The following is a 25,465-nucleotide window of genomic DNA, read 5'->3' as shown; positions in this document are numbered from 1 at the left end:
TGGGGGAGGTATGACCTGTTCAAAAGTGACGGGTTGCACCTGAACCCAAGGGGGACCAATATTCTCTTTGTTAGAGCTGTTGGGGAGGGTTTAAACTAACGTGGCAGGGGGTGGGAACTGGAGTGAAGGGACTCAGGATAGGACGGATGGTAATGGAGTAAAGGTAGCGGGCAGTCATACTGTCAGGAAGGGCAGGCAAGTGATGGGACTTAATTGCAGCCAACAGACTGAGTTTCAAATCATTAGGGATGTAGAATCAGAAAGGACAGCAAATACAGTACTCAAGGTGTTGTATCTAAATACGTGTAGTATAAGAAATAAAATGGATGATCTTGTTGCAATATTACAGATTGCCAGGTATGATGTTGTGGCCATCACTGAATTGTGGCTGAAGGTGGTTGTAGTTTGGAGCTGATTGTCCAAGGTTACACGTTATGTCTGAGGGATTGGAAGGTAGGCAGAGAGGGTGGTGTTACTGTACTGGTAAAGAATGGGATCAAACAGTAGAAAGATGGGACATAGCATCAGAAAATGTTGAATCCTTGTGGGTTGAGTTCAGAAACTGCAAGGGTAAAAGGACGTTAATGACAGTTGTATATACAGGCCTCCCAACAGTGACTGGTTACAACAGGAAATAGAAAAGGCGAGTCAAGAGGGCAATGTCATGGTAGTCATGGGAGATTTTAACATGCAGGTCGATTGGGAAAATCAGGCTGGTAATAGATCTCAAGAGAGTGAGTTTGTTGAATGTCTAAGAGATGGCTTTTTAGAGCAGTTTGTCATTGAGCCAGCTAAGGGATCAGCTATACCATATTGGGTGTTATGTAATGAACTGGTGGTGGTTAGGGAGTTTAAGGTAAAATAACCCTTAGGAACCAATGGTCGCAATATGAATTGAGTTTGACTTGTAATTTGATAGGGAGAAAGTGAAGTCTGATGTAGCAGTATTCCAGTGGAGTAAGGGAAATTACAGTGGTATGAGAGAGGAGTTGGCCAAAGTAAATTGGAAGGAGCAGGGATATCAACAGAGCAGCAATGGCATACCTTTCTGGGAAAAATGAGGAAAGTGCAGGACGTGTATTCCAAAAATGAAGAAATACTCAAGTGGCAATATAGTACAACCGTGGCTGACAAGGGAAGTCAAAGCAATTGTAAAAGCAAAAGAAAGGGTATACAACAAAGCAAAAATTAGTGGGAAGGTAGAGGATTGGGAAGTTTTTAAAAACCTACAGAGAACACCTAATGAAATTATTAGAAGGGAAAAGATGAAATATGAAAGCAAACTAGCAAGTAATATCGAAGTGCTTTTTCACGTATGTTAAAAATAAAAGAAAAATGAGAGTGGATAAAGGACCACTAGAAAATGAGGCAGGAGAAATAATAATGGGGTACAAGGAGATGGCTGATGAGCTAAATGTGTATTTTGTGTCAGTCTTCGCTGTGGAAGACACCAGCAGTATGTTTGATGTTGTAGTGTGTAAAGGAAGAGAAGTGGGTGTATTTACCGTTATAAGAGAGAAAGTGCTCAAAAAACTGAAAGACCTAAAGGTACATAAGTCATCCAGTCCAGAAGAACTGCACCCTAGGGTTCTGAAAGAGGTAGTGGTAGAGACTGTGGTGGCATTAGAAATGATATTTCAAAAATCATTGGACTTTAGCATGGTGCCAGAGGACTGGAAAATTGCAAATGTTATTCCACTCTTTAAGAAAGGAGGAAGGCAGCAGAAAGGAAATTATAGACCAGTTAGCCTGACCTCAGCGGCTGAGAAGATGTTAGAGTCAATTGTTAATGGTGAGGTGAGGGGGTACTTGGTGACACAGGACAAGATAGTACAAAGTCAGCATGGTTTCCTTCAAGGAAATCCTGCCTGATGAACCTGTTGGAATTCTTTGAAGAGATTACAAGTAGGATAGATAAAGGGGATGCAGTGGATGTTATGTATTTGGACTTTCAGAAGGCCTTTGATAAGGTGCCACACATGAAGCTGCTTACCAAGTTAAGAGCCCTGGTATTACAGGGAAGTTACTAACATGGTTAGAGCATTAGCTGATTGGTAGGAGGCAGCAAGTGGGAATTAAAAGGATCCTTTTCTGGGTGGCTGCCAGTGACTAGTGGTGTTCTGTAGGGGTCGGTGTTAGGACCGCTTCTTTTTATGCTGCATATAAATGATTTAGATGATGTAGCCAAGTTAGCAGATGATACAAAGATTGGTGGAGGGGCAGGTACTGTTGAGGAAACAGGTAGGATGCAGAAGGACATAGACAGATTGGGAGAATGGGTAAGTGGCAAATGAAATACAATGTTGGAAAATGCATGGTCATGCACATTGATAGTAGAAATAAATGTGTTGGCTATTTTCTAAATGGGGAGAAAATCTAGGGATCTGAGACGCAGAAGGAATTGGGAGTTCTTGTACAGAACACCCTGAAGGTTAACTTGCAGGTTGAGTCGGTGGTGAGGAAGGCAAGTACCATGTTAGAATTCATTTCAAGTGATCTAGAATACAAGAGTAAGGATGTGGTGCTGAGGCTGTATAAGGCACTGGTGAGGCCTCACCTTGAGTATTGTGAACAGTTTTGGGACCCTCTTAGAAAAGATGTGCTGGCATTGGAGAAAGTCCAGAGGAGGTTCACAAGGATGATTCCAGGAATAAAAGGGTTATCATACGAGGAACATTTGATGGCCCTGGGTCTGTACTCGCTGGAATTCAGAAGGATGAGAAGAGAATCTCATTGAAACCTTTTGAATATTGAATGGCCTAGGCAGAGTAGATGTGGAAAGGATGTTTCCCATGGTGGGAGAGTCTAGGACAAAAGGGTACAGCCTCAGGATAGAGGAGGCAGAGAAATTTCTTTAACCAAATGGTGGTGAATTTGTGGAATTTGTTGCTACATGCAGCTGTGGAGGCCAGGTCATTGGGTGTATTTAAGGCAGAGATTGATAGGTTCTTGATTGGACATGGCATTAAAGGTTATGGGGAGAAGGCTGGGAACTGGGTTTGAGGAGGAGGAGATAAAAAAAAGGATCAGCCATGATTGAATGGTGGAGCAGACTCGATGGGCTAGATGGCCTAATTCTGCTCCTACGTCTTATGGTCTTATGGTTTAATATGAGATGTTGCTCCTCCAGCCACAGGCCATAAGACCATAAGATACAGGAGCAGAAGAAGGCCGTTCGGCCCATTGAGGCTGCTCTGCCATTCAATCATGGGCTGGTCTAATTCTTCCAGTCATCCACACTCCCCTGCCTTCACCCCATACCCTTTAATGGCCTAGCTAATCAAGAACCTATCTATCTCTGCCTTAAATACACTCGATGACTTGGCCTCCACAGCTGCTCGTGGCAACGAATTCCACAGATTTACCACCCTCTGACTAAAGTAATTTCTCTGCATCTCAGTTCTAAGTAGACGTACTTCAATCTTGAAGTCGTGCCCTCTTGTCCTAGAATCCCATACCATGGTAAGTAACTTTGCCATATCTAATTGGTTCAGGCCTTTTAACATTCAGAATGTTTCTATGAGATCCTCCATCATTCTCCTGAACTCCAGGGAATACAGCCCAAGAGCTGCCAGATGGTCCTCATATTCATTCCTTGAATCATTCTCTGAACCCTCTCCAATGTCAGTATATCCTTTCTAAAATAAGGAGCCTAAAACTGCACACAATACTCCAAGTGTAGTCTCACGAGTGCCTTATAGAGCCTCAACATCACATCCCTGCTCTTATATTCTATACCTCTAGAAATGAATGCCAACACCGCATTCGCCTTCTTCACAACTGACTCAACCTGGAGGTTAACCTTTAGGGTATTCTGCACAAGGACTCCCAAGTCCCTATGCAACTCTGCATTTTGAATTCTCTTCCCATCTAAATAATGGTCTACCCGTTTATTTCTTCCACCAAAGTGCATGACAATACACTTTCTAACATTGTATTTCATTTGACAATTCTTTGCCCATTCCCACAGTGGCCTTATCATTGCAATAGAGGAGGCCAATAGACTGACCTGTCATAATGAGAATGGGGACTGGATTAAAACAGTTTACCTGTTGTAGAAAGGGAGAAGATGCTCAACAAAGCAGCCCTCAATTTGTTGAGCACCTTCCCTCCATCTGCAATGGGGGGGGGGGGGGTGGGATCACCTTCCAGCTTGTACTCCATCCTCTCCCCCCACCTTCTTATTCTGGCTTCTTCAGTCCTGATGAAGGGTCTCGGCACGAAATGTTGACTCTTTATTCCTCTCCATAGATGCTGCATGACCTGCTGAGTTCCTCCAGCATCTTGTGTGTGTTATTCTGAATTTCCAGCATTTGCAAAATCTCTTGTGTTTATGTAAAAGCTAACGCTCAGGTTGATGTTGGGATGAAACAAAAATACAACCCTAAACTATTCCCATCTCAAGCCAAAGAGTTGTAGAGCTATAAAGCTGGGAAACTACCCTTTCAGCCCAATTGGGCCATGCTGGACAAGATTCCCATTTAACTTCTTCCCATTGCCTGCATTTGGCCCATATCCCTCTAAACCTTTCTTATCCCTGTACCCGTCCAAGTGTCCTAATCTGCCTAAATCCTTTTGCAGACTCAGTCCTTCCTCAACACCTCCTGCCTCTCCATCTATTTTGTATCTTCAGCAGACTTGACCACAAAGCCATCAATTTCGCCATCCAAATCATTGTCCAAATGTGAAAAGACGTGGTCCCAACACAGATCACTGGTCAGCACCACTAGTCACCAGCAGCCAACCAGAAAAGGCTTTCTTTAGTCCCATTCTTTGTTTCCTATCAGTCAGCCAATCCTCTATCCATGCTAGTATATTTCATGCAATACCATGGGTTCTTAACTTGCTTAAAAGCCTCATTATGTGTCATCTTGTTAAAGGCCTTCTGAAAATCCATGTAAGTATTATCTATTGACTCTGTCTACCCTGCGGATCATTTTCTCAAAGAATTCCAACAGATTTGTCAGGCAAGGTTTACTCCTTCAGGAAACAATGCTGACTTTGACCTATTTTATCAAGTGCCTCCAAGTATCCCGAAACTTCATCCATAATAGTCAACCGCTGAAGTCAGGCTAAATGGCTTATAATTTCCAGATTCTTGCTTCCCTCCCTTCTTAAAGAGTGTCATTTACAATTTTTCACCAATCCAAAACCATTCCAGAATCTAGTGATTCTTGATCTATCACTATTAATGCCTCCACAATCTCTTCAGCCTCCTCTCTTAGAATCCTGGGGTGTAATCCATGTGGTCCAAGTGACTTATCTACCTTCAGACCTTCAGCTTCCCAAGTGTCTTTTCCTTAGTGATAGCAACAAGACTCACTTCTGGTCCCGATATTCTCGAATTTCTGGTGTACTGCAGGTGTCTTCCACAATGAAGTCTGACGCAAAATACTTATTGAGTTCATCAGCCATTTCTTTGTTCCCCCATTACTACCTCTCCAGTGTAATTTTCCAGGGGTCCTTTCGTTGTCTACGTTTTTGGCCCATATCACTCTAAATCCATCCTAACTATGTACTTATCCAAATATCCTTAAAACCTTGTTATTGTACCTGCCTCAGCCACCTTGATGCACCTTCCCTGGGCATGGGACTATGTATGTTTCATCTATTTCATGCCATCATTTTATACATCTTGATAAAGTTATCCCTCAACCTCCTTCATTCAATTGAATAAAGTCCTAGCCTGCCCAATCTCTTCCTATAACTCAGGTCCTGGCAGCATCCTCATAAATCTTTTCTGCACTCTTTTTAATTACAGGGTGACCAAAACTATACACAGTAGTCCAAGTGAGGTCTCATCAATGTCTTGCACAACTGCACATAACATTGCAGCATCTATATTCAGAGCTCTGACCGACAAAGGCCAGCCTCCTTCACCACCCTGTCTACCTGTGGTGCCACTTCCATGCCACTCTGTGCCCACCACACTCTCCAGGGCCTAACCATTCACTGTATGTCCAATGCTGATCTGACTTCCCAAAGTCCAATACTTAGTACTTAACTACATTGCACACCATTTGCCAATCCTCAGCCCACTTACGTAGCTGATCAAGATCCCTGTGGTAATTGATAAACTTCTTCACAGCTGATGACACCACCTATTTTAGTAGCATCTACGAACTTACTAACCACACTTTGCACGTTCACATCCAGATTGGTTATGAGCAGTTCTCAGGAATGGAACCTTGTTGTAAACCTGAGACATCTTGTAAAACATAATCATGTGGGGATATTGGACTTCAGGTTTGTATTCCTTCCCCTCCCACCACCCAAACTTCTTCCCAAGCCACACTCTCTTCCAGCCCCATCGAGTCCCTTACCCTGGACACCTCCACTCCATGCAATAGCTCTTCCACGAGGCAGAGAGACCGAGAAGAGGTGAACAGGACTCAGGACCACCCTTTGACCCCCAGCCAAAGTGCTTCATGTTTTTAAATTTTCCTAATATTTAGAGGCATTTTAAAATGATATGAACTTCAATAAGTAATTTTTTAAGAAATTGAATTAGCCTATGATAACATTGATAGTTTAACTGAATGGAAGAAGACTTGAATATTTTTCATATTTGTCTTTATTAATGAAATAATTGATGCTGTAATGAAGTCTCTATGACAATGTTTCACATCCTGCACCTTACCATTTTCCACACACTTACTATAGAAGTGTAGTAGATAGAATGAGATAGCATTGAAATCCCCCATTATATAAACCTTTAAATATATAAAAAAGAGACTTGGTTAGAACAGCCTTAAACCCATGGTGAAAGAAAGTAAGGAAATGCGTAATATAATTCAAAACAGTTAGTAAGATTAAGTTTGGTTTAAAAGTTGAGGGTAATGCATGCTTAACACTCAGTGGTATCTGTTGGCAGTGGTTAATACAAGCCAGAGTATGAAGAGTAGTGAGGTCTTGGTGATTGATAGCTGGAAAACACATGTGGGTCTGACTTGACTGGGAGAAGCAAGAGGCCGGAAAGCTCATCTTTCTTGCAGCGCTTCATCAGTTCTTTGTAATTGACTCTCTCCTCTGTCATGGGATCAATAAGATCCCTGGCATAGTTGGATTCTTCCTGGAGGACTCTGGCGGTGTTGTTATCGATCATGTTCGACATGAGGGCATCCGTGGTGGACACACGGCCGGAGCGGTTGGGGTCTACTAGTCCCCCAGTGAGGTACTGGGCTTCCAGGTACTGGTAAGCCACATCATTGGGCAGCCAGCCCTTCTGAAGAGCCACCCCCACAGAAAGGCGTTCCTTCGTGACAGGGTCTTCAAGCCCGGTGAAAGCCTTCTGTGCATTGAGCAACCTTCTCTCATGGGTTTTGTCAATCAAGTTTCTGTCTAATGCCTTATGGACGGAATGCCTTTCCCGGGTTGAGATGTCTATGATCCCACCTGTAGCTGCCTGTGCTTCCAGCAGCCTTTGAGCTGTGATGGGCTCGAGTAGCTTCTTGTTTAAGGCATTGGTAATGGACATCTTTGTGTTAGTGGTGTTGTCAAACACTCCAGCTATGGGTTGCTGATCGCGGTCAGTGTGTGCCCGGTAGGTTGCGAAACTTGGGCTAGAATAGTTTGGTTGATACCTTGAAGAAAATGCTGGCATGGAATTCACGGTGCCGATATGTAATGCTGTCGGTTTCTCTTCACCTGCTACCAACAGTGCAAACTCAGATATTGGGAGCTTCCCATCCCTATAGAGTTTCAGCTCTTCCTTTGTGATTCTTCTGTCTTTCAGAGCTGCGTCAATGGAGTATTCTTTCCCACTTTTCTTGTCTCGAAGGACAGAGGATTCTCCTGATATTCCATGGGTGAAAATCTCTTCCCAATCACACTCCAGCTCTTGTAGGTTAATATATTGTTTCCGATCTATTATGTTCCTTCTGTAAGCCTCATAGGGTGACAATTCCTTTCCAGTATCTGGATCCACAATGGATATCTTTGTGGACAGATTGGTTTCTCTCATCTGGATGTCTCGTTGACGTGCTTCTTCCCTGTTGATCTGTGACTCAAGGTTTCGGATTGTGTACTCTTTCTCGTGGATTTTGTCCCTCTCATTCATGATCTCCTTCTCTATCCATGATAGCTTATCATCCATCTCTTGCTTCCTTTGTTTTTCTTTCACATGGTGCTGACTCAGACGTTTGGACTCCTCTTTATGGACAAAGGTCTTTTGTTCTCTTTCTGCCTCCAGGTTCTTCAGCTCATCCTCCAGTGCTGACTTCTCACGGAAAGCATCATCTCTGGCCTTTCTCAGATCTGATTCCACCTTATATCGTGATTCTATCGTGTTTTCCAATTTCTCGCACCTGTCTTTAACCCTTCTTATTTCCTCTTCTATGTCCAGCCTGGAATTCTTCTCCTTGTTGTACAAATCTCGTGTGTGGGCACGCTCTTCCTCCAAGGCCTTGTCTTTTTCTATCCGGATAACTTCTCTGCAGATGAGTTTTTCTTGGGATTTCTCTTTGTGGAGAATCTCCAACTGGAGTTCAATTTTCTTGATTTCTTTGTCCAAATTAGTAACTTTATTCCTTTCTTGGTCTAGCTGCTGACGTAGGGATCCAGCTAATCTTTCAAGAACTGGATCCTTTTCTACCTTGAGGACTTCTTCGGTGACAATCTTCTCTTCCAAGGGAGGAGGATTGGACTCTAGGTTGCGTATTTTATATTTGATTCCTTCCATTTCATTTTTGATGTTCTGGTGAATGCCCTTTTCCTCCTCAAGGTTTAGTTCTTTCTCTCTTTCTTCTACCAGAGCTTTCAGATGCTGGACTTCCCTCTCCAGGTTCCGCCTTTGGTTTCGTTCATCATCTAAGGTTCTGCTCAAGCTGTAGTGTTCCCTGGAAAGTTTTGGATCCTTTTCTAGGCGAACCATTTCCTGAACCACAACCTTCTCTTCAGGTTTTTGCCTCTGCAACTGAGAGTACATATTCTGCAAATCAAACACTATTGTTTCAATATTCCTTCGTCTCTCCGATTCTTCACGGATTATTGTTCGGAGTCGCTTCACTTCCTTATCCAGCATTGGGTCGTCTTCATACTTCACAACATCTTTGGTCACTACTTTGGTCTCGATCTTTGACCGTTCTTTGCGCCACTCATCTCTTTCGTTTTTCAACCTCTTAATCTGCACCTGCATATCACCATGTTCATCGTCCATTTGAGGGAGTTTATGTTTGAGTTGATCAATCTCCTTAAGCATTTCTGGGCTTTTCTGAAGCTTCACAACTTCCTTGGTGATATCTTTATACTGAATTTGAGGTTTCCTGTCTTTCAGCACTTCTAGGTCCCCATGGGCGATGGTGATTTCCATCTCCACGTCTCCCCTTCTCTTTGCAGTTTCTCGTATTTCTTTCTTCAATTTTGTTATCTCTTGCTCAGTTTCAGGAAGGACACGGAAATTCTCTTGAACTATTTCTTTTGTTTCTATTTTTGGTTTCTGATCATAGATAATTCTGTACTTCATTTGCAGCTCATTCAGTTCTCTCTCTAGATCACTATTACTCTGGCTTTCTTCCTCACAAAGCTTTCTGAATTTGACTAAGTCCTTTTCAAGTTGAGGGTCCTTTTCTATCTTCTTGATCTCCTTAATCATGACCTTTGGACTAGTTTTTCCGGTTTGTTTCTCCAGGGTCTCAATCTGAGTTAGAATATAGCGTATCTTTTCAATCAGCACTTGTTTCTTATGACCCTCGTCTTCAATCTCACTTTGAAGACTTTTGGAAGCCTTCAACATATTTGGGTCCCTTTCTACTTTCACTTTTTCAACCACAACAACCTTTTCTTTAATGTTGATTGGCTTCTGCTCAAGGATGGTGACCTCTCTTGTTAGGCGATCCCAGTCACTGATAGTTATCTGCTTTTCCCTTCTCAGAGTATTAATTTCACTGCGTAGATTTTCAGCCTCAACATCCAAAGCAGGGAGCCTCTCAATTTTCTTCACCTCTTTAGTGAGCAGCCCAGTGTTGGCATTTTTCTGATTATCTTCCAGCAAACTGATTCTCTGCCTGGTTGAATTTATATTACTCTGGGTTTCCTGTCTCTGTTTCCGCACTTGGTGGATTTCGTTGCGCAAGTCAGAAAGGCTAGCTTCTATTTTGGGGTCCCTGTAGTACTGCACCACCTCTTTCTCTTCCATTTTATCCACTGGCCGACGGGCTCTCAGAAGACTAAGTCTCTTGCTCTCCTCCTGAAGAGTTTTTTCAACTAATTTGGTCTTCTTCGCCTCATCCTGGTATTGTTGTTGGATGTCACCACCTTTGCTGCCAAATGTTGACTTCACATTCTGTTGCATAACGACCTCATCTATTGGACGTTCTTGGTGCTTAAAAGAGATAATAATAATAAGGTTTAGATCAATATTCATTATTTACACAGCATTGCATGTTATTTAAAACAAACAGGCCATTTGCCCTCTAACGGTAGTACTTCTATCTTTCACTATTAAACCTCTTCTGCATATCTTTGCACTGGTATTCATTTGCCTTAACCAACCTATAAGGTAGTGAGTTCCACATTCTAACTACTCTCTGCACAGAGAAGACCTCCGAGTTTTTTTATTGGATTAATGCTGCCTTAGTACTGGTGTTGTAAATGAATCAATGCTCAGTCATCTGACCATCAGACATAACAACAAAGCTTAGTTTGACAAACCACATCACAGTGGGTCATCCAGTCATTGGGGTTCATTAATTGTCATCTGCAACTTTCATAACATCTCCTTTTAGTTGATCAGAACTGACATTCTTTTTGATTTTTAACTGCAAAGAGTCTGTCTCTGCTTTAAGAGGAGGGTTTGAATCCAAACTTTAAGACAGAAGCCTATTATTGCAGGTAAACGTGAAGCCCAGGACCTATAATCAGTCTTACTTAGTGTAGTCAGCTCTTGGTACAGTGACAGGCTGCAGATAAATTCAGTTCAAGTGAAGCACACAAGTATGGAAATTGAACCAGAGCTACACACAGAGAACATAGCACTCCAATTCTGAAACTCAAAAGCAAGGTTTAATATTGTCACCACTACATTTGTCCATTTTGATAACTATGCAAGAACAAATATCCTATGTTTTGTCCATAATCGAGAAGGACATATGATGTTGTTAAACTGGGGACACTAGTGATCTGTAATTAACATCACTAAAACTCTATTGTTTTCCATTGCTCAATATTAATTTCCTCCAGATGGCAGAGACAGTGCTAGAACCCAAACCTATTTGAAGAAGCTACCTCTGCTCGTATGACAGCAGCTTTGGTTTGCCTAATGTGGGAAAGAGAACATTGATTAAGGTGCTCACTTTCTGACAGCTGGCCATTTTCCGAGTTAAGACTTCTAATAATATTGTCCATAGTAGTGCCTTGAGGGGGTGGGGAGAGAGAAAGAGAAATAGAGAGAGAGAGAGAGATTGAGAGAGAGAGATAGAGAGAGAGACAGAGAGAGTTAGAGAGAGATAGAGACAGAGAGAGAGAGATAGAGAGACAGAGAGAGATAGAGAGAGAGAGAGAGAGAGAGATAGAGATAGAGATAGAGAGAGGGAGAGATAGAGAGAGTTAGAGAGAGAGTGAGAGAGAGAGAGAGATAGAGATAGAGAGCTCAGATTCAGAATCAGGTTTATTATCACTGGCATGTGACATGAGATTTGTTCACTGAGCAGCAGCAGTTCAATGCAATACATCATCGAGCAGAGAAAACAAAAAATAATAATAAATAAACAAGTAATTTGCTTCAGTATTCATCATGGAAAAGGATCCTGGCGATTGTAGGGATGGCTTACATCGGACTGCAAAGCTTGAGCATGTAGATATTAAGAAAGAGGATGTGCTGGAGCTTTTGGAAAGCATCAAGTTGGATAAGTCACCGGGACCGGACGAGATGTACCCCAGGCTACTGTGAGAGGCCAGGGAGGAAATTGCTGAGCCTCTGGCGATGATCTTTGCATCATCAGTGGGGACAGGAGAGGTTCCAGAGGACTGGAGGGATGCGGATATTATTCCCTTATTCAAGAAAGGGGGTAGAGATAGCCCAGGAAATTATAGGCCAGTGAGTCTTACTCCAGTGGTTGGTAAGTTGATGGAAAAGATCCTGAGAGGCAGGATTTATGAACATTTGGAGAGGCATAATATGATTAGAAATAGTCAGCATGGCTTTGTCCAAGGCAGGTTGTGCCTTATGAGCCTGACTGAAGTGGGCTGAGAAGTGGCAGATGGAGTTCAACCCGGAGAAGTGTGAGGTGGTACACTTTGGAAGGACAAACTCCAAGGCAGAGTACAAAGTAAATGGCAGGATACTTGGTAGTGTGGAGGAGCAGAGGGATCTGGAGGTACATGTCCACAGATCCCTGAAAGTTGCCTCACAGGTAGATAGGGTAGTTAAGAAAGCTTGTGGGGTGTTAGCTTTCATAAGTCGAGGGATAGAGTTTAAGAGTCGCGAGGTAATGATGCAGCTCTATAAAACTCTGGTTAGGCCACACTTGGAGTACTGTGTCCATTTCTGGTCGCCTCACTATAGGAAGGATGTGGAAGCATTGGAAAGGGTACAGAGGAGATTTACCAGGATGCTGCCTGGTTTAGAAAGTATGCATTATGATTAGAGATTAAAGGAGCTAGGGCTTTACTCTTTGGAGAGTAGGAGGATGAGAGGAGACATGATAGAGGTATACAAGATATTAAGAGGAATAGATAGAGTGGACAGCCAGTGCCTCTTCCCCAGGGCACCACTCAATACAAGAGGACATGGCTTTAAGGTAAGGGGTGGGAAGTTCAAGCGGGATATTAGAGGAAGGTTTTTTACTCAGAGAGTGGTTAGTGCGTGGAGTGTACTGTCTGAGTCAGTGGTGGAGGCAGATACACTAGTGAAATTTAAGAGACTAGTAGACAGGTATATGGAGGAATTTAAGGTGGGGGTTTATATGGGAGGCAGGGTTTAAGGGTCAGCACAACATTGTGGGCCGAAGGGCCTGTACTATGCTGTACAATTCTATGTTCTATGTTCTATTTTGAGGATGTGACTAAACACATTGATGAAGGTAGAGCAGTAGATGTAGTGTATATGGATTTCAGCAAGATATTTGATAAGGTACCTCATGCAAGGCTTATTGAGAAAGTAGGGAGACATGGGATCCAAGGGGACATTGCTTTGTGGATCCAGAACTGGCTTGCCCACAGAACGCAAAGAGTGGTTGTCGATGGGTTATATTCTGCATGGAGGTCGGTGACCAGTGATGTGCCTCAGGGATCTGTTCTGGGACCCCTACTCTTTGTGATTTTTATAAATGACCTGGATGAGGAAGTGGAGGGATAGGATAGTAAGTTTGCTGATGACACAAAGGTTGGGGGTGTTGTGGATAGTGTGGAGGGCTGTCAGTGGTTACAGTGGGACATTGATAGGATGCAAAACTAGGCTGAGAAGTGGCAGATGGAGTTCAACTCAGATAAGTGTGAGATTTTGGTAGGTCAAATATGATGGCAGAATATGGTATTAATGGCAGTGTGGAAGATTAGAGGGATCTTGGGGTCTGAGTCCATAGGACATTCAAAGCTGCTACGCAGGTTGACTCTCTGGTTAAGAAGGCATACAGTGCATTGGCCTTCATCAATTGTGGGATTGAGTTTAGGAGCTGAGAGGTAATGTTGCAGCTATATAGGACCCTGGTCAGACCCCACTTGGAGTACTGTGCTCAATTCTGGTTGCCTCACTACAGGAAGGATGTGGAAACCATAGAAACAGTGCAGAGGAGATTTACAAGGATGTTCCCTGGATTGGGGAGCATGGCTTATGAGAATAGGTTGAGTGAACTCGGCCTTTTCTCCTTGGAGTGACGGAGGATGTGAGATGACCTGATAGAGATGTATAAGATGATGAGAGGTATTGATCACGTGGATAGTCAGAGGCTTTTTCTTGTGTTAGCTAAAATGGCTAACACAAGATGAGACAGTTTTAAGGTGCTTTGAAGTAGGTACAGAGGAGATGTCAGGGGTAATCTTTTCTACGCAGAGAGCGGTGAGTGTGTGGAATGGGCTGCCAGTAACAGTGATGGAGGCGGATACGATAGGGTCTTTTAAGAGACTCCTGGACAGGTACATGGAACTTAGAAAAATAGAGGGCTATGGGCAACCCGAGGTAATTTCTAAGGTAGGGACATGTTCAGTACAGCTTTGTGGGCCAAAGAGCCTGTATTGTGCTGTAGGTTTTCTATGTTTCTAAGTCAATCAATTACAGTATATGTATATTGAATAGATTTTAAAAAAACATGCAAAAACAGAAATACTGTATATTAAAAAAAAGTGAGGTACTGTCCAAAGATTCAATGTCCATTTAGGAATGGGATGGCAGAGGGGAAGAAGCTGTTCCTGAATCATTGAGTGTGTGTCTTCAGGCTTCTGTACCTCCTACCTGATGGTAACAGTGAGAAAAGGGCATGCCCTGGGTGCTGGAGGTCCTTAATAATGGACGCTGCCTTTCTGAGACACCGCTCCCTGAAGATGTCCTGGGTACTTTGTAGGCTAGTACTCAAGATGGAGCTGACTAGATTTACAACCCTCTGCAGCTTCTTTCAGTCCTGTGCAGTAGCTCTCCTCCCCATAGCAGACAGTGATACAGTCTGTCAGAATGCTCTCCACAGTACAACTATAGAAGTTTTTGAGTGTATTTGTTGACATGCCAAATCTCTTCTAATGAAGTATAGCCGCTGTCTTGCCTTCTTTATAACCACATCGATATGTTGGGACTGGGTTAGATCCTCAGAGATCTTGACACCCAGGAACTTGAAGCTGCTCACTCTCTCCACTTCTGATCCCTCTATGAGGATTGGTATGTGTTCCTTTGTCTTACCCTTCCTGAAGTCCACCAGGGGTGCAGTGCAAGCCGGAGCACACCGGAGCACATCCAGCACCTCTTTAAGAAAAAAACCGAAATAAACAAGCTAATTAATTAGGTGCTGCCCAGGGTGATTTGAGTATCTCAGAAACTGCTGATCTCCGGGGATTTTTACGCACAACAGACTCTGGAGTTTACAAAGAATGGTGCCAAAAACAAAAAAGCATCCAGTGAGTGGATTTAACAAGATGTTTACACTCACAGAACAGCCACTTGCTGGATTTTTTTTGTTTTTAGCTTGTTTATTTCGGCATTTTTCTTGAAGAGGTGCCGGACGTGCTCCGGTGTGCTTCGGCTAGCACTGCACCCCTGAAGTCCACAATATCTTTTTCAATAGGTGTTTTGGGATTCCACACTGTTCATGTAAGATCCATTGTAATGCTGATAGAGGGAGGACTTGCTGAGTAAATCTGAGATTCCACAAATAATTGACCCACGTAGTCTCCCCTGCAATCATTTTGTAATAATTGTACCCAGGTTATAAAAGTCATGTGCATGTAGGAGCAAAGTTCTGAGCACTGGCCACTGGTTGATAAACACTCACTGATGTGAATTTCACAACACCATGAACTGTAAAGGGCACTGGGCATCCTGAAGTACAGCCAAATGTGAAGGTAAATGTTATCTGAATTAATCCAGGAGAGCCTCAAGAAGTCAGCTACTCCCTGCAGCCTATGATAATGAACTGTGGATCTGCTGCTGGGTGGCAGGATAGACCTTGGACTACTGAACACCAGGGCCTCTGGGAGTTATACCAGAATTAAAAGAGGGGCTGTAGTACGTTCATCAACAATGTGTCATCCTTCGCTCTCAGATACGAAGAACCCTCAGCAGTTACCACTTGCTTACCTTTCGCTTAACCTTGGTCACAAATTCCAGCTGGCTCAGCAACTGATCATTTGACGAGGAGACCTCAGCAAAGCGTTTGACCGTGTTCTTGTCCTGTAAAGGAAACAAAGAGTGTTATTTGGGAGTCACATACAGTATATTCACTGCAATTGGAGTCTGGAAAAAGGGCGAGTGAGGGACAAGGACATTAATTCACACAACACAGAAGAAGTCCAGCCAACCCGTTGTGACCATGTCGGTTTTTAAATGATTATATAATCAGTTCCCTTTGCATAAGACTATGAGACATCATGGCTGATCCTCAATCCTACTTAACCCCGTACACCTGCATTCTCACCATAACCTTTGATCCCTGAACAATCAGGAAATTATCAATTTTCGCTTTAAATATACCCGTGGTCTTGGCCTCCACAGCTGTCTGTCGCAGAGCATTCCACAGATTGAACTACTCTCTGGCTAATAAAATTCCTCCTTATCACTGTTCATACACTCCTACTCCTTCCTTTTAAAAAATACACACAGCTACATTTTGATTTTTTTGTGTCTGTTTTATCAGCTTTTCAAGTAGTGTGGCCCAGGTCATAACAATTGGTGACACCAAAATATTCTCCTCTTCTTGCTGTTATCTGTCAGTTTCCAAACATCCTGTCAATGGAATCAGCTTACCTCCCCTATCAAAACCATCTGCTATGTTTAAATATTTTTATTAAATCTTCCCTTAACCTTCACTGCTCTAAGCAGAATAATCTTGACTTCTTTGAGCTTTCATTATAATAGGTGTACCTTACTGTTCTGCTTATTATAACCACTTTGAATCAAGTTGGATTTGTAGGGGTTTATGATCTATTTGTGTTCTTTTGTGTAAAAATTATGTATAATTTATGATTAATTTATGTTTTTTTCAAGTAAACATTGTGTATGTGTTTTTATGTTCCTGTAACACACAAATTGCTGAATGAACTCAGCAGGACAGGCAGCAAATGTGGAAAAGAGTAGACAGTCTATATCTTAGCCAAGACCCTTCTTCAGGATCTCGGCCCAAAAACGTCGACTGTACTCTTTTCCATCGATGCTGCCTGACCTGCTGAGTTCCTCCAGCATTTTGTGTGTGTGCTTTGGATTTCCAGCATCTGCAGACTTCCTTATGTTTATGTTCCTGTGACCTTTTTCATTGCACCTGAATTGTTTATTAAACTTGAATGTGACACCTTTCTACTATGAGATGCATGGTCCATCACTGAGAGTACATCAGACCCCAGATATCCACTTGAGTCACAAATACTTGTACTGAGCTCATGACTTACATGCCACAGTAACTGCAAGAAATTGCAGAGAACTGTAAACACACCGTCCCCTCTATGGACTCTGTCAATACTTCCATTGCCTTGGGAAACCACCCAACATAATCAAAGAGTCCTACTAATCTTTGTCATTCTCTCTCCTGCTTTCAACCAATGGGCAGCAGCTGTGAAAGCCTTGGGACACATTCCACAAGGCTTCTATCCTTCTGTATATAAGACTCTTGAATGGATCTCTTGTACAATCAAGTACTGCTGACCTCAGCATCTACATCGGCATTGCCCTTGTTCTTTATCAACCTACATGCACTACACTTCCTCTGTGACTGTGCATGTTATTATTTTTCCTTTTATGCTTCCTCAAATAATCTGTCTGGACGGCACACAAACAAAGCTTTTCACTGTCTTGTAGACATGTGACAACACTAAACCAATTACCTGTAACCCAGTCACTGTCTTCAGCACTGGCTGAAATCACTCCTGATGTCTCACCAAATTTCCCCAAATGTTAGCCTGGAAGATTGAAAATGATTTCGGCATGGGCTAGATGGGCCAAAAGGCCTGTTTCTGTGCTGTACTTTCCTATAACTCTATCCTATGACTGATGGTTGGTCCATGCTGGAGTTGCTAATCTCCTTAGTAAAGAAAGGCATTGAGATGACATGACTGATCAATGGAACTAGACATAGATTACACAGAGTGTTAGAAGTCATACAGAACGTACACTAGAGGGAAAGGTCTTTCAGTCCATCAGATTGAGCCAGCATTTGTATTTCCCATTGTATCTCCAGCTACCCCTCCTCTTTCCCTCTTCACTTCATTTCACCTATCAGCATATGTGTGTCTTTATCTGAATGTACCCATTCTTTTCACCAAACCTCTTCCCTGTGCTGATAAGCTGCACATTCTAAGCACAACTTGGTGCCAAGATCTTGTCTTTACCTGATCCTTAATGCTGTCTTGCAGTGCCTGAGTTCTTAGCTTCTTCGGGCCAGATGGGCCAGAGGTAGGGTCCAGAGATGCTCGGTACTTGTCATTGTTGGTTTCATAATCCTTTGGAAAAAGAACAAGCAAAACATTACTATTTTCATAAATGCAGGCTCAGAGAAATCCCCTGTGTCCTGAACCCCATCTTTCCCTCTTGTTCAGAACCTTCAGCTCAACACCAACTTGTGAGGAATGGGTTGGGGTGGTAGAGGCTTGCTAAATTAGGCAGCTGGTCCAAAATAATGCAATAATGTGGCTTTGAGCAGAGCAGAAATTGTCGGGGGTGGGGGGCAAAGAAATAGAAGAGTGTGACTTTGAGCAGATCAGAAATTGGGGTGGTGGGGGGAGAAATAGAAGAACGTGACTGAGCAGAGCCAAAATGCAGCCATCCTCAGCTGAAGTAAAATTGAACTTCTTCCTACCCCCACCTCAAAGTGTAAATATCATTATTGCAAAATGTCATTATTCTAACCCAATCCTCTGTGGAGTTGTAGAATAATAGAATAATACGAGTAATTCGGCCCACTTATCCATGCCAATCAAACCTTATCCGATTTATCTGCACTTATCCCATGACATTTCCAATCCATGTATCTGGCAATGCACAAAATTAATCCTTTCTTCCTACCTCCAATTTTTTTTCTGCTGGATTCTTTGACACCTGGCTGTTTCTAAAGCAGGATTCATCTTTTTAAATTAAACATCTCCCTGATCCAGGGTCTACTTTGCCCAATCACACTTGGAAGCAGCAGTTACACCTGACAACAGGAGTAATCAGGTGATGAGAAATTGGAAGAATCTCCAAAGCCAACACATACCTTCAGTGTTGACTGCAAGTCTTGAGAGAGATGGACGAGTTCATCTTTCTTAGATTCCTGCTTCTTGATATCATCGACCAGTTTCTGTAAAATCAAAGATGTTACAATGGAGTGAGGCTAGGTCCCCTCGGCTCTAACATGTGCATCAGGTTGAAGAATAAATCAAACTTGAGAAGTATCTCAATCAATGTTTCCATTAAGTTGGGTGGAAGCTCAGAGGGCATCCACCCAACTTGTGCCAAAGATTGCTTTATGCCAAACCCTGGTTATCTTCAGTGAGATGATATTAGCCCAGGCTTAGAAAACATTGTGTGCTTGGTACATTGTTTTCAGCACAGATATGTTAATGTGTCTGCTTCTTTTCATAGTCCAGGAATTAGCTGAGAAAATTGTCCATCGGAAGTTCACCAGGTGGATAGGGAGTACAGACTTACAGTTACAGCTTGTGACAATCAGAGATCATCAGTGTGACCACCAAGGTGTTATTGATCTCAGGGACAATATCATAGTTTCTGATTTGTTTTCTAAAGAAATGCTATTCATACAAAGAAGTGCGCAGTGCCCCTTGGAAATGTGAGTGATTACTAATGCTTAAACTTGAGTGATTACAGCCGTGCCAAAGAAGTGAATTGCATCAGTACAAAACTGAAATGTGATCGCCACAAAAACAGATCAATTGCCACAAAACATGGACAGGATTACAATTAAACAGAATGGATTATTTATTTATTCATTGTGATACTGCACAGAGAGTCCAGTTATCCCCTGATTAAACCCTGGCCTAATCACAGGACAATTTACAATGACCAATTAAACTACCAACTGGGATGTCTGTGGAACGTGGGAGGAAATCAGAGCACCCAGAAGAAACCCGTGTAGTCACAGGGAGAATGTACAAACTCCTTACAGGCAGCTATGAGATTTGAACCCCGGTCACTGGTAAAGTGTTGTGCTAACCACTACACTACCATGCTTCCCCCCATGAAAATGAAGTAGGTTACCATGAAATAGAGTGGATTACCATGATAATTTGGGTAAATTACCATGAAAGAGTTGATTGCCATGGACAATTGATTGGATTATCATGAAACAGAATAGGTTACTGAACAAAATTGAATGGATTACCAACAAATTGTATGATTTTCTGTGAAAATTTGATTGGGTTCCCGTAAAAAATGAGTGGGTTTCCACGAAAAAGACCACATTGATGCAACATGTGTTATTTTTTTCTCCATTGTTCTATCTAGTTTGACAAGTTAGGTAAAGGAACTTCAAACCAAATATGACGTATTGAAGATGAACAATAGGCAACAGCAGTTACAGACGCAATGATGTATCAGACTTCATATCATGTGGTACAATAGTTTTAAAAGATTCATACACATGCAATACATGCAATTGTTATCAAACATGGACTGAAAGAGAGGTTTGAATTTCTACTTCCTCATGCTTAGATAACACGTACCTTCTGGGCTTGGAGTTTGGTTTGGACTTCACTGAGGCTGGCAGTGGGTTGCACTTGGTTGTTAGGAAGATTGTCCATCCAGGTGTTGAGTTCCTGCAGGGATGTTTTGTAACGCTGTTGGGCATTATCAGCATTCTGAAGCATATCCTCTCTGAAAAGATGAGAGGGCACAGTGTGAAGCTCTGGCACAGAGAAGCTAATACAGTGAATAGCTCATGCCTACGCTGGTCAGGTATGTAATATCTATGGTATGATCCTCCCACTGGAGGCTTTAATGATCAGAGGTTTGTTTTGGAGATATCGATCTACAACATCATGCAAGTGCAGTGGGAGATGGACATGAGCTGAGCTGGATGTCACCCCTACCTACTCAAAGCTCTGTAACTAAGGCCACAGCATCTCCTCACCCTAACATATCTTTGCACTCCAAAAAAATGAGAACCCAAAATTCTACAGCTGGAGGAAACAACAGAAAGGGAACAGCAACAGACGAACATGAAAGGCAGTAGTCTGCACAGGATCATCATGGTACTCTGTCTTTAACAACAGTATGCTTGCCTAGGTTTTTAACATGCAAACACTTGTATTTCAAAAATATCAATCAAGCTGCCCATAATTACTGAAAATATTTTTACAAACAGTTGATAAGGGAATATTTATAAGAACTATATGAGAAATAGGGCAAGATTCAGATTAGAATCCGGTCAAGATGGCACCAAGCTGCAGTCCCTGTTGAGGTCATGGCTCAGACTTCACTTTCTTTTAGGTTTGTAGGGATGATTTTCGGAACAAAGGAAGAGTTAGGGATTAGGTCAGGGTTTAGGGACAGGGATGTAAGGGAGTCAGAGGTCATGCCAGATTCGAGGTCTCCACTTCACACTCCATATTCGAAGACCAGCAATGTGGATGTGTGACAGAGGACATCTATAGACGGAAGTCACGTCAGCAAGCACTGTGGATGAAGACCAGCGAGGAAGAAAGCTGGTGGCCCCGAAGATCCAAGGTCGGCGGGTCTTCCCAGGTCAGAGAGTCCTCCCAGGTTAGTGAGTCCTGGAATCAAAGGACCAGTGGGCAGGAGGCATGATGTTTTGATTGATTCTGGAATCTCCGAAATTTGGAGATTTCTACATCCCAAGGATAAAGAATTTTCTTTCTTTTCACATGTGCATCATACTTATTCTAGGATTGAATTTTTTTTATAGACTCTCATTTAATACCATCTGTAATTGAGTGTAACTATGACATTATTGCCATATCTGATCATGCACCATTGAATCTCTCTATTAAGTTATGGGATATACCTTCTGATACTAGACAATGGCGTTTTAATTCCAACTTACTTCAAGACTCAGATTTTGTAAAATTTATTAAGGTTCAGATTGACTTTTTTTTGAACCAATACTACGGATGCAATTCCCAGTGGGGTTATATGGGACACTTTTAAAGCTTATATTCGTGGTCAGATCATTTCCTACTCAGCTGGATTGAAAAAATGCACTAAGAATGAAATACTTTTTGTTGATTGATAAGATTAAAGACATTGATAAACAATATGCCACTGCTCCTAATGAGGAGCTTTACAAACAGAGAGTTGAACTTCAAATGGAGCATAGTTTACTCTTAACATCGTCAATAGAAAATCAATTAATGAAAACAAGAAGTGAGTTTTATATACATAGTGATAAATCTGGTAAATTATTAGCCAATCAATTAAAAACAGCTTCGGTTAAACGTCAAATTACTAAGATTCGTAAACCTAATGATACTTTAACAGTTGATCATGATGAGATTAATAAGTTTTTTCAAGAATTTTATACATCTTTATATCAGTCAGAATTTCCTCATGATCCTAGGGAGATGCAAGATTTTTTAAGGAATTTGAATTTTCTGAAATTAACACCGGAAGAACGTTCAAAGTTAGAAACATCTATTATGGATGAAGAAATAATGGGTGCTATTTCTTCAATGAATTCTGGCAAATCACCGAGCCCAGAAGGCTATACAGCAGAATTTTTAAAGTTTTTTTCTCCTACTCTTTCTCCCCAGTTGTGCAAAGTTTTTAGAGATGCAATTATTATAGGTAAACTACCACAATCATTTTATGGAGCCTCTATTTCCTTAATTTTTTTAAAAAAAGGATCCTACTGAATGTGCATCATATAGACCAATTTCCTTACTGAATGTTGATTCAAAACTTTTTTCTAAAATATTAGCATCTAGTTTAGAAAAGGTATTACCTCAAATTATCTCTGTGGATTAAACTGGATTTGTTAAAAATCATGATTCATTTTTTAATATTAGGAGATTAATAAATACTATTTATACTCCTTCACTGAGAACTCCAGAATGTGTTATTTCATTAGATGCTGAGAAAGCTTTTGACAGAGTTGAATGGCCATATTTATTTACTACGCTTGAGAAGTTTAATTTTAGCCCGATAATTATATCCTGGATTAAACTGATATACCATACTCCCTTAGCTTCGGTTTTGACTAACAATCAAAGATCTCCCTTTCTTCGATTATTTCGTGGCACTAGGCAGGGTTGTCCTTTAAGTCCTTTATTATTTGATATTGCTTTAGAACCTTTAGCAATTGCAATTCGAGATTCACCAAATATTTTTAGTATTATTCGTGGGAAAGAGATACATAAGTTATCATTATATGCAGATGATTTACTATTACATGTTTCTGACTGAGAAAAATCCATTCCCACAACTTTATCTTTGTTGGATAAGTTTAGTAAATTTTCTGGTTACAAACTGAATCTTAGTAAGAGTGAACTTTTTCCGTTAACTATGATGGTTCCAAACTATAAATGTTTACCATTTAGATTAGTTACTGATCAATTTACTTATTTAGGAGTTAAAATTATTAAGAAGCACAAGGATTTATTAAAGGTTAATTTTTTACCCTTACTTGATCAGATTAAAGGTTTGATTACTAAATGGTCGCCAATGTTTTTGTCATTAATTGGTCGGAACAATGCTGTTAAGATGATTATTTTACCTAAGTTTCTATATTTATTTCAAGCACTGCCAATTTTTATTCTGAAATCTTTTTTTGACAATGTTGATTCAAAAATTTCCTCATACATATGGCAGAATAAAAATCCTAGATTAGGTAAAAGACATTTCCAGAAGCCCAAAAAGGAGGGTGGCTTAGCATTGCCAAACTTTAGATTCTACTGTTGGGCAATTAATATTCGTTATTTAAAATTTTGGACACGGAATTGGGACGCAGTAGCAAGTCCTCAATGGGTTAATCTTGAATGTAATTCTGTTTCAGGGTTTTCATTGGGTTCTATTTTAGGGACCCCACTTCCTTTTGACTTTTCTAAATTGGACAAACAAATGGATAACCCAATAGTTAAATATACTCTTTGAATATAGTTTCAGTTTCGAAAATCTTTTGGACTGAATCAATTTATTTTAACTAGCCCTGCTATATCCAATTTTCTTTTTCATCCCTCTTTTTTGGATCAAGCATATCTGGTCTGGAAAACAAAAAGTATAATACGTTTTTCTGATTTATTTTTAGATAATTGTTTTATGTCTTTTGAACAATTATCTAATAAGTATAACTTACATTTTTAATCACTTTTTTTTAGATATTTACAGATTAGAAACTTTTTAAATACTGTTCTTACTACCTTTCCAATTTCATACTCTACTGATATAATGGAAAAAATTTTGGATTTAAACCTTTTTCAGAAAGGTTCAATAGCAATTATTTATAATATGATAAAGAAAATAAATCCAGATGTTTCCATACAATTAAGAATGATTGGGAAAGGGAACTTAAGCTTACCTTACCCACTGAGAAATGGCAAAAAATTTTCCAACTAGTTAACTCTTCCTCTATTTGTGCTAAACATGCGTTGATACAGTTTGAAGTTGTACACAGGGCTCATATGTCTAAGGATAAACTAACTCGTTATTAGTCTCATATAAACCCTGTATGTGATAGATGTCATTCTGAGACAGCCTCATTAACTCATATGTTTTGGTCTTGCCCTTTACTGAAGAAATATTGGGACGATATTTTTGATATTATTTCAACTGTTTTGAATATCGATTTACAACCTCATCTTATTACTGCCATCTTTGGTTTACCAATGATAGAAAAACATCATTTGACCTCTTCAGCTTGCCGGATGATTGCTTTTGTTACTCTAATGGCTAGAACATCTATACTATTGAATTGGAAAGAGATTAGTCCTCCAACTACATTTCATTGATTTTCTCAAACTATATCTTGTTTAAATCTAGAAAAAATTAGAAGTGTCATTTATGACCCATCTATTAAATTTGATGAGACTTGGAGACCATTTGTTCAATATTTCCACATGATGTAATTTGACTCTTGCCAAATCTATTTTGTGATTTCAGTATATGGGGAGAGGAACGGGAGTGGCGACACTGTTGGTTCTATCTGAGCTATCATAATAGCCCTCTCTTTGCTCTTTCTTTTCCTTAGTTTTCTTTTAGTTTGGGTAGGTTAGTTTTTTTAAGGGGATATATATTTTTTTCCTTTTCACGATATTTTTGTATTTTATGTATACTCTTTATGTATTTTACTGTTAATCCGTGAGATTTTGGGAGGTTTACTAACTATGTGTTACCTGACTGTATACTTTTATAATATAATTATTATTAATTAATACAATCCCAATTGCTCTGTACTTATTTTTTGTAATGTGAATAATGTTGAAACTAATAAAAGGATTGAAAAAGAAAGGAGGCATGATGACTACTGACCCCCTAGGAATGTGACTCAGCAAGTCTAGAGTTCAAGGCTGGGAGTTCAGGGTTCAGTCATTGGCTAATCCAGAGTTTGAGGTCTGGAGTTAGGGGCACCGTCATCAGTGAGTACTGTGGGCGATACGAAAAACTGAACAGAAGTCTGGAAGTCAAGACCTAATGGCTGAAGCGCTGTGTCTGAGAGTCTGGGGAAGTTGGGGCACAATGTCTGCAAGACCACAAGTCCACGGGAGGCTGGAGGCCCAGAGGTGGCCTCGTGTGAGGTCTGCGTGCGTGAGTAGGTTGGTGGAAGGGTGGGAGAGAGGAAAGGGGGTTGTTTTGCTATTGTTGTTCTGACATTGTTGCTTGTGTTCTGCTGAACACTGTGAGCATACTATGTTGGTGTCTTGTGGGCTGCCCCAGTACATCCTTAGGCCA

The 25,465-nt window shown here is 41.1% G+C and overlaps 1 protein-coding gene across 1 annotated transcript in view; it reads right to left on the bottom strand.

Moving 5' to 3' along the window:
- Positions 1–6,580: 6,580 nt before the first annotated feature.
- The window catches only part of evpla (envoplakin a), an 82,228-nt gene continuing 63,343 nt past the window's right edge, over positions 6,581–25,465 (bottom strand). The window contains exons 18-22 of the mRNA XM_072242386.1: positions 20,287–20,437; positions 18,822–18,905; positions 17,959–18,069; positions 15,719–15,811; positions 6,581–10,321 (exon numbers count right to left, since the gene is read on the bottom strand). Coding sequence (XP_072098487.1) covers positions 6,878–10,321; positions 15,719–15,811; positions 17,959–18,069; positions 18,822–18,905; positions 20,287–20,437 — 3,883 coding nt within the window. The 3' untranslated portion in view covers positions 6,581–6,877. The remainder of the gene's footprint in view (positions 10,322–15,718; positions 15,812–17,958; positions 18,070–18,821; positions 18,906–20,286; positions 20,438–25,465) is intronic.

Source organism: Mobula birostris, chromosome 24 (genome assembly GCF_030028105.1).
Source record: "Mobula birostris isolate sMobBir1 chromosome 24, sMobBir1.hap1, whole genome shotgun sequence".
In the NCBI taxonomy this organism is placed as follows: domain Eukaryota; kingdom Metazoa; phylum Chordata; class Chondrichthyes; order Myliobatiformes; family Myliobatidae; genus Mobula; species Mobula birostris.
The sequence above is the reverse complement of the archived record's forward strand: the minus strand, read 5'-3'. Positions and strand labels throughout refer to the sequence as shown.